This window comes from Vulpes lagopus, chromosome 11 (assembly GCF_018345385.1).
Source record: "Vulpes lagopus strain Blue_001 chromosome 11, ASM1834538v1, whole genome shotgun sequence".
In the NCBI taxonomy this organism is placed as follows: domain Eukaryota; kingdom Metazoa; phylum Chordata; class Mammalia; order Carnivora; family Canidae; genus Vulpes; species Vulpes lagopus.
The window spans coordinates 66,338,196-66,357,975 of NC_054834.1; the positions used below are offsets into that span (position 1 = coordinate 66,338,196).

The following is a 19,780-nucleotide window of genomic DNA, read 5'->3' on the forward strand; positions in this document are numbered from 1 at the left end:
GCATAGTATGAGTATCATGTATGTGGCCTCTCACTTCTCCTGTTATGTTGCCTCCCTAGCCAACTTCTAAAGATCAAGTATTGGCCATGCTAGAGAAAGCCAAAGCTAACATGCCAGCCAAGCCTGCTGCATCTGCTAAAGCAAGTTCCAAACCAATGGGAGGGTCAGCTCCAGCCAAATTCCAGCCATCTTCAGGTAACTATTTTCAGAGGGTTAAGGGGGAAGGAAGTAGCATAGGGCAATCTAAAAAGAAATTGAGGGATCCCTGGGTGGCGCAGCGGTTTGGCGCTGGCCTTTGGCCCAGGGCGCGATCCTGGAGACCCTGGATCGAATCCCACATCAGGTTCCCGGTGCATGGAGCCTGCCTTCTCCCTCTGCCTGTGTCTCTGCCTCTCTCTCTCTCTGTGACTATCATAAATAAAAAAAAATAAAATAATAAAATATTTAAAAAAAATAAAACAAAGATTTAAAAAAAAAAAAAAAAGAAAAGAAATTGAGCCTTCATTTCTTACTGTATTTCCTAACAGCTTAGATACTAGGTCCTCTTTCCCGCCCTCCTACCTTCCCTCCTTATCCTTCTACCACAAACATTTTGTTAAGTATATGCTAGAAATTGTGCTAAAGGTATGAATATGATTAATTTGGTTTCAAAGTCCAAAAAGGGGTTTTGGAATAGCACATTGAAATACTCCAGAAAATGAGTGTTCTGTACTATTTTTAAGGTTTCCATACATTTTCTGCTATTAAATGTTAGAGGGTGAATTGAGACCATCTAGTTTAATCCCCTTTATTAAGAGATGAGTAAACCCAAAAGATTAAGTGATTGGCACAAGGACAACCAATCAGTGCCTGAACCAGCATATAATTCCTCTTCCTCATTCCCAAATGAGTTCTTCCACTAAATTGCCCATTTGCTGATTCATTCTAATATTTACTAATCTCTTAGAAAAAATTCTTGATTTCTTCATCCTAATGTTAAAATTCCATCATGTATAAATAAAACTCTAATCTGTAACCACTTCTCTAGACTTCCTGCTTAAATGAAATGTTATTCATTTGGTGGTGTAGAAACTATTGATACTATAGGGTTAGAAATTTTACAGTGTACAACTGTTGGTATCAAAGTATATATTCAATTACAACATTTGTTGGAATATTGCTGTATGGTAAATAAATACTATCAGCAATGACAGACCCTATCCTTCAGGAAGTATCCATCTAGGAAAGAGGGTTTTTTAACTGTTATTTAGAAAATAGTTTTAAAACTTCAACTTAACTGTTGGCAAAGTAGATGGAAATTTATTGAGTTAATTTCTTAGGGTTATGCTTAAAAAGTAATTGAGGCATGGGACTCCCGAGTGGCTCAGCGGTTTAGCGCCTGCCTTCAGCCCAGGGAGTGATCCTGGAGACCCGGGATCGAGTCCCACATCGGGCTCCCTGCATGGAGCCTGCTTCTCCCTCTGCCTGTGTCTCTGCTTCTCTCTCTGTGTGTGTCTCATGAATAAATAAATAAATAAATAAAATCTTTAAAATAAAAAAAAAAGGTAATTGAGGCAGAAAAAAAGATGAGGAAAAAATCTAATTGAAAATACTTTCTAAATTGACACATTTAAAACTGTAAGCTTTTTCATCATTATATATTTAACCTACTCAGAATAAAGTGATATTAGAGTTTATATTTATAGTAGATGCCTTTTTTTTCTCAAAGCACCTGTTGAAGATTCTGTTTCCAGCACTGTAGAACCCAAGCCTGATCCGAAAAAGGCCAAAGCTCTAGGAGTTTCCTCTAAAGCAAAGGTATGTTAACTCTGCATAGTTAGATGTAGAATTGCTTTTAAGTGTGTTTTGTACACTGAGTCATTCTATTAGAAAAGATCAAATTATGATCATTACTACTCTTATTTATTTATTTTTCTTTAAGATTTATTTATTTATTAGAGAGTATGAGCAAGCCCAAGCCCGGGGAGGGACAAAGGGAGAGAAGCCTCAAGCAGACTCCCTGCTGAGCGCAGAGCCTGACTCTGAGCTTCATCTCATGACCCATTAGGTTATGACCTGAACCAAAACTGAGAGTTGGACACTCAACCAACTGAGCCACCCAGGTGCCCCCAGTACATTTATTATTATATGTTTCTATAGAATGAGCACTCTGGCCGTTCCTTTGAATATTACAGTTATTTGTTTCCTTCCCTATGCATGGTCCTTTAACTCAGTGAGTTAATTTAAACAGGTAATTATCTTCTAAACTGTCCAGTGAAGCTGTTCTTTTCCTGTCCTCCCCACTGTCCTCATCCCAAATTTAACAAGTGCTTATTTTAGTATTTTGATCACAAGTGCTTTGAAGTATTTTTGACTCTGTTCTTAATGCTATACTTTTTTCCCCAGTCTTTTGCAGTTTATGAAGCAGTTTCACATAAATGATCTCATACTTGTTTTAACTGAATGACTTCAGTGTTTGAACTAGAAAGAAATTCTGGCCTACTAGAAATAATGGACTTTTGCTACATTTACATTAATAATTAATAATGGTGCCAGTTTTGAAAATAAAATATTATTTTAAAGACATATTCTGGGGATTCCCTGGGTGGCTCAGTGGTTTAGCACCTGCCTTCCGCCCAGGGCGTGATCTTGGAGTCCCAGGATTGAATCCCACATTGGGCTCCTTACACGGAGCCTCTGCCTCTCCCTCTGCTTCTCTCTCTCTCTCTCTCTCTCTCTCTCTCACTCTGTCTCTGTCTCTCATGAATAAATAAATAAAATCTTAAAAAAAAAAACATATTCTGAATGCTTGCTATTGTCTTCTATCTGATACAAAGATTCAGAATCTTAGGTTATTTTTCAAAACCACTTTAATAATGATTTAAAATGTTCCTAGCAAGTTTCTCTAGAAACAGGTTCAGAGAATATCCAGTTATATTGATGTGACAGAGATACATTTTATATGAAGAGAAACAGAAAAGCTTTCTTGACTAAGATGTGTAAATGCCATTTAAAATGTCATTAATGTGGAAAGCTGTAAATGGTGTCAAAGATTTTCAAGAAAGAAAAGAGCTGTCCAATAAAGAGTCTATGACCCGGGCAGCCTGGGTGGCTCAGTGGTTTAGCGCCACCTTCAGTCCAGGGTGTGGTCCTGGAGTCCCGGATCAAGTCCCATGTCGGGCTCCCTGCATGGAGCCTGCTTCTCCCTCTGCCTGTGTCTCTGCCTCTCTCTCTCTCTCTCTCTCTCTCTCTCTGTGTGTGTGTCTTGCGTGAATGGATGGATGAAATCTTTATCATCTGTCATTGGTCTGGGTCATAGACTTTTTTTAGAGTTTTTCCAACTATATTACATGCCTTGGTAACCCACAGTTACTTGAGAATGTACTAAAAACATTTTTGAGGGCATGATTCCAGAATCAAGTCCCACATCGGATTCCTTGCAGGGAGCCTGCTTCTCCCTCTGCCTGTGTCTCTGCTTCTTTCTCTCTCTCTCTCTCTCTCTCTCTCTCTCTCACTGTGTCTCTCGTTAATAAATAAAGAATATCTTTTTTAAAAAAAATTCTGAGAGCGCCTGAATGGTTCATTCAGTTGGGCATCCAACTCTTGATTTTGGCTCAGGTTGTAATTTCTTGGTTATGAGTTCAAGTCCCATGTTGGAGTCCATGTTGGGCATAGAGACTACTTAAAAAGAAAGAGAGAAACATTTTTGGAAAACCTATACAGAAACATAGTATATGTAAGATTCTGTTGCTCATCTGTTTCTTTCATGGAGCGTATAATATAGAGAGTACATGGTTTATAGAATGCCCGCTTACTGGGTAATAACATCATGTTCCCAAAGACTAGTAGCCTAGCTAACCAGTGTTCCCTGAACTTTGGCTGTAGAGTGCACAAGGGAAGAAAGTACCTAGCAAAACCAGCTTAAAGGAGGATGAAGACAAATCTGGTCCTATATTCATTGTTGTTCCAAATGGAAAAGAGCAAAGAATGAAGGATGAAAAAGGATTAAAGGTAAGGAAGGGACAAGAACTTTCAAGAGTTTTTTTGCTTTTTTGTTTTTCTAATCAAAAATAACTTTACTGTATGAAATTCATTTCATTGTGAAATACCTAATAATGAACTGAACCTTTTGCTTATAAATCATAGCTTGTTTCTTCTCCAGGACAGCTTTATGGGAGCATTAGCTCCTAAAGGATCTATAGAATGGAGTTATTATTGCCTATTCTTCCTCCAAATGGAAAGAAACATTAATTGTTTTAATTTTTATAATCAAAGAATGGAAAATACTCCTTGATTTTTATGAATTACACATCTGTAGTAGGCTGCTTGCTTAATCCTTAATGTACCTGACACCTCAAAAGACAGATTTGGTGACTTATTTTTCTGCTTCAATCATTTCTCTTTTTATGTTGTTTTGGTGTTACTAGGCAGTTAGATGTTTTGTCAAAATATGTACATTGTTTTTAAAAAAGTCAAGCAGGGCCAGTCCCGGGGCCTAGCGGTTTAGTACCGCCTTCAGCCTGGGGTGTGATCCTAGAGACCCGGGGTCAAGTCCCACGTCGGGCTCCCTGCATGGAGCCTGCTTCTCCTTCTGCCTGTGTCTCTGCCTCTCTCTCTGTGTCTGTCATGAATAAATAAATAAAATCTTTAAAAAAAAAAAAAAAAAAAAAGGTCAAGCAGTATGAAAAGTCCAGAGTGTATGTAGTATGAGAAGCAAGTCTTCCTCTAGTCTCCCTCCACAGAGAAAATATTACCAGTGTGTTTGTGTATTCAGAAGTATGAGTATTTCATACTATATAATCATATATGTATAAATATATAGCCTGCTTTTTACACACGGGGAACATGCTCTATACTATACTCTTTGTTCTGTATTTTACTTTTTTCTTTTAATGATTGTAATATCTTAAAGGTCATTACATTAACTTATGCATATATCCATTCATTCTTTGGTACGTCATATGTATGTACCTTTCTTTATCCCCAACCCACAATATAAACATTTAGGTTGCTTCTAGTCTTTCACTATTATAAACTATTCTGCCGTAAGCATCTTTGAATGTGGGTACTTGTGCACATATGTGAATATATCTTTATTAAACTCCTACTAGAATGGATGTACATTTTTAATTTTGATATTTCAAATTTTTCCTTTATTAAAATTGTGCCAATAACATCCACCATGTTGTACATTAATAGAGCATTGATTTTTTTTTCTAGTGAGAATTGCTGAATATTCTATTCCTAGAGGATGTTGAGTTAAGCTTCCAGAAGTATGACTGCTTGATAATACATTTTGCATTCATATTTAATAACAAATTAATCTTGTCAAATTTTAAAATATTCTATTAAATTGATTTCTGCAGATGCTTTAAATAATGTTCTCTACCTCATTTCAGTTGAACATTTTATAATCCCTTTTGACTTTTTTTTAGGTGCTGAAGTGGAATTTTACTACTCCACGGGATGAATACATTGAGCAACTAAAGACTCAGATGTCTAGCTGTGTGGCTAAGTGGTTACAAGATGAGATGTTTCACTCAGACTTTCAGCATCATAATAAAGCCCTTGCTGTTATGGTTGATGTAGGTTTGCTGTAGATAAATACACATGTATATCAGATCCATGAGAATACTGAGCCTTGTGAAATAACCAGAAGTTAACATGACTTGAGAAGAAACTAGAATACACCATGTTCTCTGTTTTGGGGGCTTTTTAATTATTTGATAGAATAAATGACTCTCAAAATTTTAGATTTTTTTTTTTTACATGAGTGTATTATTTACTTAATCAAAATTTTAGGTCTTAAATAGAATCATAAGAATCTAGTTTTCTTATTGATGTCTAGTAAAATCTGTAAGGTCCTTACCTAATGGAACTTAAATTTTTATACAATTTTATTTGTGTTTTGTTTTAAGCACTTGGAGAGTGAAAAAGAGGGTGTTATTGGTTGCCTGGATCTTATCTTAAAGTGGCTTACCCTGCGATTTTTTGACACCAATACCAGCGTCCTGATGAAAGCCCTAGAATATTTAAAATTACTCTTCACCCTGCTAAGTGAGGAGGAGTATCATCTTACTGAGAATGAAGCATCTTCCTTCATCCCCTATCTCATCCTCAAGGTAATACATTGTTCTCACTCTGAAAGACTGCCCAAGTTCCCAGCTGACCTCAGTTCCCACCCTTGATTCCCTCTCCCTTTTTCATTTATTCCACCGTTCATTCCTGTGCCCCTGTTCTTCCAAGATGTAGTGACACATGGGATGACCCTTTGCCCCTCAGGAAATGCCTCATTCATTGTTCTCCTTGTCAACTAGGTTGGAGAACCAAAGGATGTCATTCGTAAAGATGTCCGTGCCATCCTGAACCGGATGTGCCTTGTCTACCCAGCCAGCAAGATGTTCCCCTTCATCATGGAAGGAACCAAATCCAAAAACTCTAAGCAAAGAGCAGGTGAAACAACAATTTAAATTGAGGCATGAGTCTGTACAGCAGTGACCTCTAAAAGAAATAGTTTGTAGATGAACAAGGACATTTCTTCAGTGTCCATGTAGTTGATTCCAACCTTCCGATTTGGACTGTGAGAGTGATGAGTTGCACACTGGTGGAGCCAGAGTATCAGGTGATACAGGCACCACTCAGTACCACCCTGGTGACAAAATCAAGTGCACAGGGGCCATCTGACTCACAGGTATCCCTTTCTTCCAGGAGCACTTGCTGTAACACTATTATTTTATTATGTGTTTTATCAGAAAGCAGTAAACAAGGAAAAATTCTAAATAGAGACAGAATAAGATTTTAGTCCTTCACGTATCTAAGGCAAATTTATCTAGTAAAGATAAGTCTCTAAGCCGAATGTGTGTTGGGTCTCATTAATTTAACCTTTCTCCCCCATCAGAGTGCCTGGAAGAACTGGGGTGTCTCGTTGAGTCCTATGGCATGAATGTTTGCCAACCAACCCCAGGGAAAGCCTTAAAAGAGATAGCGATTCACATAGGAGACCGTGACAACGCTGTGCGCAATGCTGCCCTCAACACCATCGTCACTGTGTACAATGTACATGGAGATCAGGTGTTCAAACTCATTGGAACTGTGAGTGACTTTTCTCTGAACATTTTCAACATGTGAATTGCAGAATCAGGGGTCGGTCAGCTTTCATGTCATTGCAACTCGAGCTAAGTGTTTATCACGTTTTATTAAGCTTAACCCAGTGTGTCCTAGAGTCCAAATAAACCCTTGAGGCTGTCTCTGATTGTAGTAGGGCAATTTATGCTATGTCTTACTGGAAACTAGATTTTCTTTTCTGAGAAAGAAAAGCTATACAGTTGCTTTAAAAACAAGAACTGGTTTTTTGTTTTGTTTTGTTTTTTGTTTTTAAGATTTTATTTATTCATGAGAGACACAGAGAGGCAGAGGGAAAAGCAGGCTCCATGCAGGGAGCCCGATGTGTTCGATGCTAGGACTCCAGGATCACGCCTTGGGCCTAAGGCAGGCGCTAAACTACTGAGCCACCCAAGTGTCCTGAGAACTGTTTTTGAATGAAATCTTGAGCTAGTCTGGGTTTATATTCTGCCTAAGAAATCTGCTCTAGAATTGTTAGTGCAATTAGTTTTTAGTGAGCAAGTATTCATAGGTATAATTCTGGTACCTGTCAGATCAGAAGAGTCTTTAGCTACAGCTACAAGCCACACTATGCAGACATGTCAGCTGCTCTCATTGCTTATTACTTATTTGAGCCAGTCACTTGTGGTTGTATCTCAGTCCTTTGCTCCACTTATTCCCTAGTATTTTATATATTTGCACGGTTTTTATATATTTTTACCTGTGTTAACTGTTTACATCCTCACTACAGGTCAGTGAAGGAGATAAAGCAAATGGGAATTTTACAGATGGTCAAAAGTGAAGCTTCTTGCCTTTAGTTGACATAGTGGTGACACAAGAGACATAAGGAAGCGTTATTTACTCTTTGGTGTTTTGTAGTTATTAATATCCTTTCCTTTTGTATTCTTTCTTTCATAGAGTCTTCTAATATAGAAAGTTTTAACAATAGTTGATTTAAAATGTAGCTAGTGTTTTGAAAATAAACTTAAACCAACATAGTAGGTTCTGCTTGCTTCAATATATGAATGGATATTGACTCTTGAATCTTCCAATTAGGTTTTTAATTCTCTTCATATTCTGGAGAGAATAAATTAAATTTGGGCTCTTCTTACAGCTCTCTGAAAAAGATATGAGCATGCTTGAGGAGAGGATTAAGCGGTCAGCAAAGAGGCCTTCAGCTGCCCCAATAAAACAGGTGGAGGAGAAACCTCCGCGCACGCAGAGCATAAACTCCAACGCCAACATGTTGCGCAAGGGACCAGCAGAAGACATGTCCTCCAAACTCAAGTATGTAGATGGAGACACTTGTCTAAGAACATCTCAGTGGCCTTTGCCTTGTGTGCTTAGAGCTTATCCTGTAACATAATCTTGAGTTTCTGTAGCCATTACCATGCATGACGGAATGTCTGGGGAAATGTCTTGTAGCCAAATGTTTAATCCTTCAGTCTTCATTGTCTTTGTCTTTGTCTCAAAACCACTTCTAAATAGTCTTGTGCCTTCTTTCACTGCTTTTCCGTGGACAGAATTATGTATCGCACTTATAGGATGTAAGTACTGCCTGCTAATTTCTCATTAGCAGGGCTCTTATATCTTTCTAACTTCTGACTTGGATTCATCCCCTCTGGAGGGCAATTGGTTTAGAGTTTATAACTCTAAACAGGTTAGAAGGTATCCATAAGTATCCCATGAATCAGTCCTTCCCTAGAAGTCAACTGGCTAGCAGAAGTGTCAACTCAATGTCAAGTAGCTAAATAATTGGTTCACCTTTTTCCTTGTGTTATACCTGGCCATGCTCAGGTTCCTATTCTTCAGATATGGCTGATAAGTAAAATGCATGCAACACAGAATTGGCATAGAGACTCAAAATATAGCCTCCTAAGCAAGACAGCTCTATTTTGGGCTATATGCAATATCTAATGTTAACCAATTTGAATTTGAAAGCCTTAAATACCTATCGCTTGGATGTAATGCTGTCCCTGACCTGTCAAGAGTGAATATTCCTAGAAAGAGGTGACTGTCCCTCAACGTATAAAATGTTCCAAACACTGCATGGAAGAATGCTTATGATTAGAAAAACTTAAACACCAGTTAATTTGGCAAAAAAGAGCCAGCCAGTCGAGATTTTTCTTAAATCTCGAGTAGAGAGCTTTTAGTCTGTATATTTTATTAATTTTATTAATAAATTTTATTAATTTATTAATAAATAATAATATAAATAAATTTATTAATTTTATTAATCATTTTCTGCCCCATCTGAAATAGTAGTACAAGGTTTGTTGGCTTTAGTGAACTAGAGAGAATACTTATCATTTGAAAGGCATTCTAAATACAAGCTAGAATGATTTCCTCCAAGGGTATTCATGAACCAGTGTTGTTGCCCATTGAAGGCACTTGCTTAGACTCAAGGACTTACATCATTCAGGGGGGCTGAAACCAGAAGTTGAACATCTGTCTTGAAGCTTTGGGGCAACTGGCAGTGCTACTCTTGCTCTTTGGTTCAGAAATCTCCTTTAGTTCAGGAGCCTCCTTTTGCTTCCCTTAGCCAAGCCCGAAGTATGAGTGGACATCCTGAGGCAGCCCAGATGGTGCGCCGAGAATTCCAGCTGGATCTAGATGAGATTGAGAATGACAATGGTACAGTCCGATGTGAAATGCCAGAGCTTGTTCAGCACAAATTGGATGACATTTTTGAACCAGTCCTTATTCCTGAACCCAAGTAAGTTAATCTCTCTCATTTAAGTGTTAGCAGTGTCTGATCATGAGAATGCACAGATGAAAAGAGCTTTCTGTGCAGTCAGAACTTTTTAGAACTGATTACTGTATGGCTGGTAACAGTTCTTTACAAAGACCTGGAGATGCCACTGGGATGTCTTGTAACAAAGATTGAATTTTTTCCCTTTGCTCTCTAGAATCCGGGCTGTTTCTCCACACTTCGATGACATGCACAGTAATACAGCATCCACAATCAATTTCATTATCTCCCAAGTTGCCAGTGGTGACATCAACACGAGCATCCAAGCTCTGACACAGGTAATGGGGGTATTACCATGGCAGTAATTCCATTGGCATTGGAGGCTGTACAAGTGGTGGCTACCTACTGGTTACAGAATCAAAGGAGGTGTAGGCAGCATTCAGCACTGCCCTGATGAAAAAGTTTTGAACAGGGACCACTCAGTGTCATCACCTGCCTCCCAGGATATGGCTCTCATAGACACTTGCTCTTTACACTTTGCATTCATTCACCAGAGGCTGGAGATACTGCACTGAATAAGTAGGCACTAAATCTCATGGAACTTACTTACATTTTAGTGGACAGGGAAAGATAAGTAAATAAGAAAATACCAGATAATAGCATTTACTGTGTAAATATAACTCAAATGGGGCGATCAAAGAGAAGAGCTGAGTAGTTACTTAGATTGGTGGTCAGGGATGCAAGCAGAGGGAACAGCTAATACAAAAGCTATAGGGAAGAATGAGTTTGGAATATTCAAGGAAACAACACAAGGCCCATGTACCCAGAGCAGAGTGGGCAAGGGGGAGAATGGTACAGAATGAGATTTGAGAGGTGGACAGAGATCATCTCATCGGGCAGCCCCGGTGGCACAGCGGTTTAGCACCGCCTGCAGCCCAGGGTGTGATCCTGGAGACCGTGGATCGAGTCCCATGTCAGGCTCTCTGTATGATGCCTGCTTCTCCCTCTGCCTGTGTCTCTGCCTCTCTCTCTCTCTGTCTCTATGAATAAATAAATAAAATATTTTTTAAAAAATAAAAGAGATCATCTCATCAATGTAGATCTTTAAAGCTCCTTGGTAGGTTGTTTGGATTTTATTTTAAGTGTGATGGGACACCATTAGAGAATTTTGAGCAAAGAAGCTATGTAATTTTTAAAAATCATTCTCTTCTTCTGCTTCCCTTTCCTAACAATCTAGTCGAAAAGCCAGTAAGTTGGTAGAGCAAGGTAAGCATCCACCTTGTGGCAGGTGGTGGGGGTGGGGAGCCATCATGGCCTAATGCAAGAGTGAGGATGGTGTCATACAGGAGGGGTGATGCAGAGTCAGGAGTCAGAGCGCAAGCAAGATGAAGAGGATGTTGTGTAGACAGCCACTCTGGCATGATAGATTCCCAGGCAAGATGAGGAGGATATCCACGTGTGTTGGGCACAAGGCAGCATGCAGGTGGCTCAGAATGGGGAGTCAGCAATGAAGCTGGAGAAATAGGCATCTGCATAGGGAAGGACTGGGGGCAGAGATGGGAGATTGGTTACATACCAAGAGATTGGCCATAGAAATATAAGAAAAATAGAAGTCACATTTCTTACTGCCAGAAAAAAAAACCACTAAAATATGAAAGGAAAGCAAAATAGAATAAACTCTGGTATTGGACCAGAATTAGATTCGATGTGTCAGTATGAACTCATGATTTTCAAAAGTAGAAATAAATATCAATGTAAATGTGTATATATGTATGTATGTGGTATAAGTATATGCTATAGATATATATGTATGTATATAATATACATATATTCCCTAGTTCTTTTCATTGAGGGGACCTAAGAATAGCAATGCCCCAACAGTAACCAGCACCTCCAGATCTTGGCTTCTAAATACCATTTTCCACTAAAAGGGAATGAGAGCTCCTTGGAGAAGGGGTAGATTCTAGGGCTGAATTAGAAAAATATAGGATAATAATATAGGATAAAAATATAGGATAATCCTGGAATATCGTATTGTACCAGATAGTAGGAAAAGGCTCAAAGAATGATAGGGACAGGTCAGAAGGACCCAACATCAAAACCAATAATGATAATGATAGGGTTTAACCCAATGAACTGAATAAAATTTAGGAAATATATTCAATAAAATGTAACCAAATAGGAAACAAGTCCATACCCATATAAATTAAAATTTTGAAGAGAAATGGATATTTACAGATTCATAGTACCACCCCACAAAATGCAAATGACTAATATACAAAAAGTAACCAAAAAATACAAAATACTTTAAGTCGACAATACAGAAGCTTTGCAGACATCACCTTGAAGTGATCAAAGTGAACCTAAGTAATAAGACAAGATGAAATTCTGTGTCACATTGTAGGATCCAGTGGAAATTCTGCATCACTTTGCCGACATTCCTAATGTCATCTAATCATGAAGAAACCTCAAACAAATGCAAACAAAGGGATATTTTACAAATGTCAAGGTCCTGAAAGTCAAGGGAAGACTAAGGACTAGTCTAGACCAAAAAGAGACTGAGAGACATGACTAAATGTAGTACATGATTCTAGACTGGCCTTTAGCTGTGAAGAATGTGATCAGGGCAATTAGAAAAAATAGAATAGGGCCTGAGGATTAAATGGTAACAATGTCAATACTAATCTGATTTTGAGTGTTGCCTCAGGGAGTATGAAGGAGAATGTCCTTGTGACAAAGAAATACATAGCGAAGTATGAGATGGGCGTGGAGCATCAGATTGACAATTTATTCTCAACTGATTTAGGATTTTATAAATTCCTTTATTTCAACATTTCTATAATGTTTGAACTTTATTTTTATTGGGGAAAATGTCTCTCTGGCCATTCTCTTAAGACCAGATCTGTTACAAAGTTATGACTGGAGTTTATATAAAAGATAATATCAGGGGATCCCTGGGTGGTGCAGTGGTTTGGCGCCTGCCTTTGGCCCAGGGCGGGATCCTGGAGACCCAGGATTGAATCCCACGTCGGGCTCCCGGTGCATGGAGCCTGCTTATCCCTCTGCCTGTGTCTCTGCCTCTCTCTCTCTCTGTGTGTGACTATCATAAATAAATAAAGAAAAAAAATATTAAAAAATAAAAAGATAATATCACATCCACCAGGATTATCATAGTGGGGAAGAAGAAAAAAGTGGGTGGTTCCAGAGTATCTTTAGATAAGTATCATCCACAAGACTTGGAGACAGATGGGATGTGAAAAGTAAGGTAAGAAAAGAAGAGTAACTCCTTGATTTTTGGCTTGAGCACCTGGGTGGATGGATGGTGGTGCTTCTTGAGAATAGGGAAAACTGAAGGAAGAGCAATCTTGAGGTTGGAAATGAAGAGCTATGTCTTTGCTGTGTTAAGTTTGAGTAGTCTGTTTGACATCTCTGTGAGGGCAGATGGCTAGAAATGGAAGAACTGGGGATCTCAGCAAAAGATTTTTGCTATTGTTTGACAAATCGTCTCCTTTTAAGTTTCGACATTGGAGGGCATTCTAGAAAATAGTGACTTTAATACATGCATTGCTGTTGCCTTTCTCCATTGACTTCAAACCCATCTGAGCAGAGGAGCTGCTGGGTCAGGTAGTTGGTATCTGAAGTATGTACAAGTTTCAAGCTCCATCTGGTACAAGTATAAGGCTTTTCCACATATAGGCCTTCAGGAAAACCTGAAGTTCAATAGTGCAGAGCCCAGGGAAGAAGATGGAAACACCAAAAATTCTGGAAAGAAGTCTCTTTTCATCCACGAAGACCAGAAGATCCCCTAAATAAAGGACAGTAGTGGTTTATATGAGTGTTAATAGGAGGACCCAGTGTTCTCCCTGGCCCCCAGGGAACTATAGGTTGCTAAACAAAAAGGCTGAATTCACTGGCTGAGGCTGGGAAGTCTCTAGGTTTTGTACCTTCAGAGACAGAAGAGCAGAAGTACCTGCTCTTAATGCTGTGCTGTATGACTGATAGATTGCAAGCTGGCATACCACAAACTTAGAAGGGGAGAAACTACCATGTTTCCCATTCTCAGATTGCCAAAATTGAGGCTTTCCAAAGGCAGACCCAAGAGTGAATCCTGACTAGGTTAGAATAATAATGAACCACACCATAAGAGACTCAGTAACTGGGAAGAAAAAAAAAAAAAAAAAAAAAACAGAATGGTAATCTCTTAGCACAATGGAATTGCTGGAGGGGACAAGATGACCACAGGGGAAGGGAGAATAAGGTGTGGGAAGAGTACTTAAAGAGGACTTATTAAAAAAATAAAATAATAAAGAAAAATAAAAAGAGGACTTATTATTACATATAAAGATTCTGGCAAAAGAAAAAAAAAAACATGGTTTCAGAATTTTAAAATTGAGTAGATGGACTGAAGGGAGAGGATGATCACTGCAGAAACCATATTAGTGGTCTGAATGACAAGGGTGACAAGATCATTCAGTGGGGAAAGAACAGTCTTCTCAACAAATGATGCCAGAAAAATCGATATCCACGTGTAAAAGAATGAAGTTGGACTCTTATGCTATATAAAAAAATTAACTCAAAATGGATCAAAGACAAATATAATAGCTAAAGCTATAAACTCTTAGAAGAAAATATGGGGAGAAGGGTCTTCTTGTGGCAGTGGCAGCTCAAGAGCAGAGTATGAACTCTGGTGGCCAGAGTCATGGCAGGACAGGCATTAAGAAAGTTTCTTTCCCTCTTTGACCAAGTGTTGGTTGAAAGGAGTACAGCCAACTGCAACCGAAGGAGGCATTTTGCTTCCAGAAAAAACTCAAGGAAAACAATTCTCTCCCTCCCTCCTCCCCCCTTTCTTTCTTTTCTTTTTCTTTCTTTTCTTTCTCTTTTCTTTCTTGGTTGATTTATTTGAGAAAGAGAGCAAGCAGAGGGAGAGAATCTGAAGCACACTTCCTGCTGAGCACAGAGCCCAACACGGAACTCAGTCCCATGACCCTGAGATGACCTGAACCAAAATCAAGAGTCAGAAGTTTAACTAACTGAGCCACCCAAGTGTTCCAAGGATTATTTCTTATTTAGAGATGGTAACATTCTCAGAAAGTATGTAGACTGAAATAAATCATTACTGAGATGGCATTGTGTGAAGCTGCCCATTCCAGTGAAGTTGTGAAATCTTTCATCATGCCTCTTTTATAATAACCTTAAAAAAATTAGGGAAAAATCTTCATGTTACTGGATTTGGCAGTGATTTCTTGGGTATGACACCAAAAGCAATGGCAACAAAGAGAAAATAATTAAATTGAACTTTCATCAAAATTTAAAAGTTTAATGCATCAAAGGTCCCTAACAAGAGAGTAAAAAGACATCCCACGGAATGGGAGAAAAGATTTTCAAATTATATATCTGATATAAGATTAATATCCAGAACACAGAAAGAACTACAACCAACCACAAAAAGGGGGGGTGGGGGGGGCGCAAAGAACTTAAACTGACATTTCTCCAAAGAAGATACACAGATGGCTAGTAAACACACATGAAAAGTTGTTTGCCATTCTAGTCATTAGGGAAATGCAGATCAAAACCACAATGAGATACCACTTCACACCCATTAGGATTTTTTTTCTAAAAATGGGAATCATGTTGGCAAGGATGTAGAGAAATGAGAGCCTGTGTTGCATTGCTGGTGAGGACATAAAATGGTGCAACCACTATGGAAAACAGTCTGGTGGCTCTTCACAAAGTTAAACATAGACTTACAATAAGATCCAGCAATTCCACTCCCAGAAAGCAGGGACCCAAACAGATAGTTGTGCACCAGTGTTTATAGGAGCATTATTCACAGCAGACAAAAGGTGGAAAACAAGAGTCCATCAACAGGTGAATGAACAAAATGTGGAATGTACATACAATGGAATATTATTCAGCCATAAAGATGAATGAAATTTTGATGTATGCTATAAGATGGATGAACCTTGCAGACATTATGCTGTGTGCAATAAATCAAGCACAAAGGGACAAATACTGTATGATTCCACATATTTGAGGTATCTAGAATAAGCAAATCCATGAAGATAGAAAGTAGAATAGAGGATACCAGGGCCAGGGAGACAGGAATGGAGAGTTATTTAAGGAATATGGAGTCTGTTTAGGATGATAGCAAAGTTTTGGAAATAGTGGTGATGCTTACATAACACTGTGATGTAATGCTGTTGTATTATATACTTTAAAATGGCTAAAATGGTAATTTTATATTACATATATTTTTACTGTCATAAGAAAATTAAGAGATAAAAATAAAACTCTCAGTAACAAAAATGTTTAAGTGGCTAGGAATAAATCAGGCATTTTCTATATAAGATCTTTACAGAGAAAATTGAATGATATTAGAGAATTTCCAAATAAATGGAAGTATACTATGTTCACAGGATTCGGGGTTGTCAGTTACCAGTTCTCAAATTAACCTATCAAATCAAAGCCATTCTAATCAAATCTCAACAGTTTTCTGCAGTTGTGAAGCAGATTCTTAAATTTATATGGGAGATAAAAGGGCTTACAAATAGCAATGTTGGGATCTCTGGATGGCTCAGTGGTTAGCGCCTGCCTTTGGCCCAGGGCATGATCCTGAAGTCCCGGGATCAAGTCCCACATCAGGCTTCCTCTGCCTGTGTCTCTGCCCCTCTCTCTCTCTCTCTCTCTCTCTCTCTCTGTCTCTCATGAATAAATAAATGAAATCTTTAAAAAAAAAAATTGCAAAGTCAAGTTAAGACTTTTTCAAAATGAGGACATAGTGGAGGGCTTCTATCACTAGCATCACCTTTGGCTACAGAGCCACTGTAACTAAGATAGTGTGTAGTATTGGCCCAGACAAGCAGCTCAACCACTGAGATGGAACAGAGTCCAGAAATAGACTCACAGCTATAGGAAACTTAACACCAAGTGATTAAAAATCACTTGGTAAAACCTAGATTAATCAGTAAATGGTGCTAGGACTAGTTATTTTCCATGGGAACAACAGTATTATTAGATTGCTATTTCCTGCACCAAACTATATTTCAGATGAATTAAAGACCTAGATGTGAAAAGGAAAACTTAATAGGAGAACATTTTTTACTTCACATTATGTAAGGATTTCTTTTTAAACTAGACACAAAGAATATAAGGAAAAAATAGAAATCTTTTACTACATTAAAATTTCTAAAAACTTCCTCTTATCCCAAGATACTCTTGTTTGTAACAAAATTAAAAGACAAGTGGAGTGCCTGGCTGGCTGGCTGGCTCTCGGTTGAGTATGTGACTCTTAATCTAAGGTCATGAGTTTAAGCCCCGCATTGGTTGTGAAGTATACTTAAAAAAAAAAAAAAAAAAAAAAAAAAAGAAAAGACAAGTTACAGATTAAGACAATTGGGACAGATGTAGTAGATGAAAAATAGGGACATAGGAATTAAATAATTCTTACCAGTTTAGAGGTCAGAATAGTGGGTTTTGTTTTGTTTTGTTTTTTAATAAATAAATAAAAGGAAAACCCAGAAAGAATAGTAACCCCTTGTGGAAGGCAAGGTACCAGCATGGGGGACAGGAAGAGAGCTTTAGGATGCTTTGGGTGTCCTATAGCTTGTCCTCAATGGCAGATGTCCGGATGCATAGGCATAGAATTTCGTTAAGTTGTATTCTTAGGGGACACCTGGGTGGCTCAGCAGTATTTGAGCCTGCCTTTGGCCTGGGGCGTGATCCTGGAGTCCTGGGATCAAGTTCCACATCAGGCTTCCTACATGGAGGCTGCTTCTCCCTCTGCCTGTGTCTCTCTCTCTCTCTCTCTCTGTGACTATCATAAAAAAAAAAAAAAAAATTTGTATTCTTAGGATTTGTATGTTGTATCACATTAAAGTTAAAGCTTAATAAAGAATATTAGTGGGACATCTGAGTGGCTCAGTTATTTAAGCATTTGACTCTGGATTTCGGTTCAGGTCATGATCCTAGGGTCCTGGGATGAAACCCCACGTCAGATTCCCTGCTGAGCAAGGAGTCCGCTTGTCTCCCTCTCCCTCTGTCCCAACACCCCCCCACTCATGTGCTCTCCGTCTGAAATAAATCTTCTTTAAAAAAATATTAGTAAACATATATACCAGATTTGATATATATATCTGTGAAGAGAATTTTATAGTCTCTGAAAATGTGTATACTTTTTCATATCTTAACAAATGCTATGATAAAGATATACTGACCAACAAATTTTTTTAATAAATAATGTCACAAAAAATACTTGGAAAAGTATGAAACATGCTCCTGACTAACCCTTTGATCCAAAATAAAAAACCCACAACTCTTTATTTTTAACAATATAGATTGTTAAAAAAAAAAAATTAGATTGTTAATTTGATTGAGAGAATGACAGGGGTGGAGGTGGCGGGGCTGGCAGAGGGAGAGAATCCCAAGCAGGCTCTCTGCTGAGCGTGAAGCCCAGTTCAGGGCTTGATCTTACAACCCTGAGATCATGACCTGAGCCAAAATCGAGTCTGAGGCTAGACTGAGCCACCCAGGAGCCGTCCCCCAAAAATCTTAATAGTGAATAGGAAAGCATTTCTCTCTAAAACTCTACTGAAACTACTGACCTCAGAAAAATATATTGCCTGAAATGAATTTATTATTGAAGAGAGGCTAAAATAAAGGAACTCAGTACATACCAGAAATTAGAAAAATAAAAAATAAATCCAAAGAAATTTAAAAGTAGGAGATAAACTATAATTCATGAAATGGATTTTTAAAATAATAAATCTAAATTTGTTCCTCGTAAAACAAAATAAATTCCTTACTAGCCTGATGAGAGAACAAAAATCTAAGTGTCAGGAATGAGGAAGGAACCAACTACAGAGGAGGAAGAGATTGAAAAAGAATAAGACCCTTGTAACCCTGTGGAAATTTAAAACAATTGATTCCCCCTGCCCAAATTTTTTTAAATAACCAGAGAATTTGGGGAGACCATTAAAAAACAAGGAAACCCAGAACAGAATAAGACATTTGATCATACAAAATTTTTAAGATTTTAATCTGGAGAAATCTACCATATACTGTCAATGAACAGGTGGTATATTGTGATATATATTTGCATCCCATATGACCAACAAAGGATTAATAATTACAGGAAACAGAGCTCTTATGAATTTTTATGAGAAATGGAGAACCCAACAGAAAAATGACCAAAGGATGTGAATAGGCAAATCATGGAATATCTCCAAACAGCCAAGCCAGTAAAAACATAAAAAGGGGTCCAGGCCCTCCTCTGTCACAAAGTACAAATTAATGTAATAATAAGCACTTTCTGCCTCAGAGTGACAAAAAGTAATAACACACAGTTGATAGGGATTCTGTAAAAATAGTACTCATACATTAAACATAGAAATGTAGGACAGCCCCAGTGGCGCAGCAGTTTAGTGCCACCTGCAGCCTGGGGTGTGATCCTGGGGACCTGGGATCGAGTCCCACATGCGACTCCCTGCATGGAGCCTGTTTCTCCCTCTGCCTGTGTCTCTGCCTCTCTCTCTGTGTGTGTCTCTATGAATAAATAAATAAAATCTTTAAAAAAACAAACATAGAAATGTGAATTAAATGTGTCTTTTAACGAGAACAACATGGTAATATCTATTATACCATAATTGTAGTCTTCTTCAGACTAAAAAACTATACTCCTGGGACTCTTTCTTTTAGATAGATAAACACAAGTGTGTTAGGATACATATACAGAGATGTTTATTGTAACATTATTTATAGTAAATAAAATAACCAAACTGGAAACACATTGAAAGTTTGGTAAGGGAATGATTGAGTAAATTTTGGTACATGCCTATGTGGACTATTAAGTAGGCTTTAAAAATAGAGCTTTTTATTTTATTTTAAATAGAGCTATTCTTGTGGCCTTTGGGGATTTTCATAATATTCTGTGGAGCTAGGAAAGCTAGATGCAGAGACATGTATGTACTATAATCCTCTGGTAGAATAAACAATGCCCTAAACCTTGACCTC

General features: G+C 38.1%; 1 protein-coding gene and 1 non-coding gene across 7 annotated transcripts in view; both read left to right on the plus strand.

Moving 5' to 3' along the window:
- Window positions 1-19,780, plus strand: part of CKAP5 (cytoskeleton associated protein 5) — a 105,032-nt gene that overhangs the window by 76,026 nt on the left and 9,226 nt on the right. For all 6 annotated transcript variants that reach the window (XM_041722595.1, XM_041722596.1, XM_041722597.1 and 3 more), the window contains exons 26-35: window positions 60-195; window positions 1,709-1,797; window positions 3,865-3,990; window positions 5,415-5,564; window positions 5,898-6,101; window positions 6,297-6,432; window positions 6,878-7,071; window positions 8,195-8,367; window positions 9,623-9,796; window positions 9,990-10,110. In XM_041722595.1, coding sequence (XP_041578529.1) covers window positions 60-195; window positions 1,709-1,797; window positions 3,865-3,990; window positions 5,415-5,564; window positions 5,898-6,101; window positions 6,297-6,432; window positions 6,878-7,071; window positions 8,195-8,367; window positions 9,623-9,796; window positions 9,990-10,110 — 1,503 coding nt within the window. The remainder of the gene's footprint in view (window positions 1-59; window positions 196-1,708; window positions 1,798-3,864; window positions 3,991-5,414; window positions 5,565-5,897; window positions 6,102-6,296; window positions 6,433-6,877; window positions 7,072-8,194; window positions 8,368-9,622; window positions 9,797-9,989; window positions 10,111-19,780) is intronic.
- LOC121472423 lies at window positions 6,559-6,669 on the plus strand. The gene has a single exon (XR_005982901.1). It is a non-coding gene; the product is annotated as a small nucleolar RNA SNORD67 (small nucleolar RNA).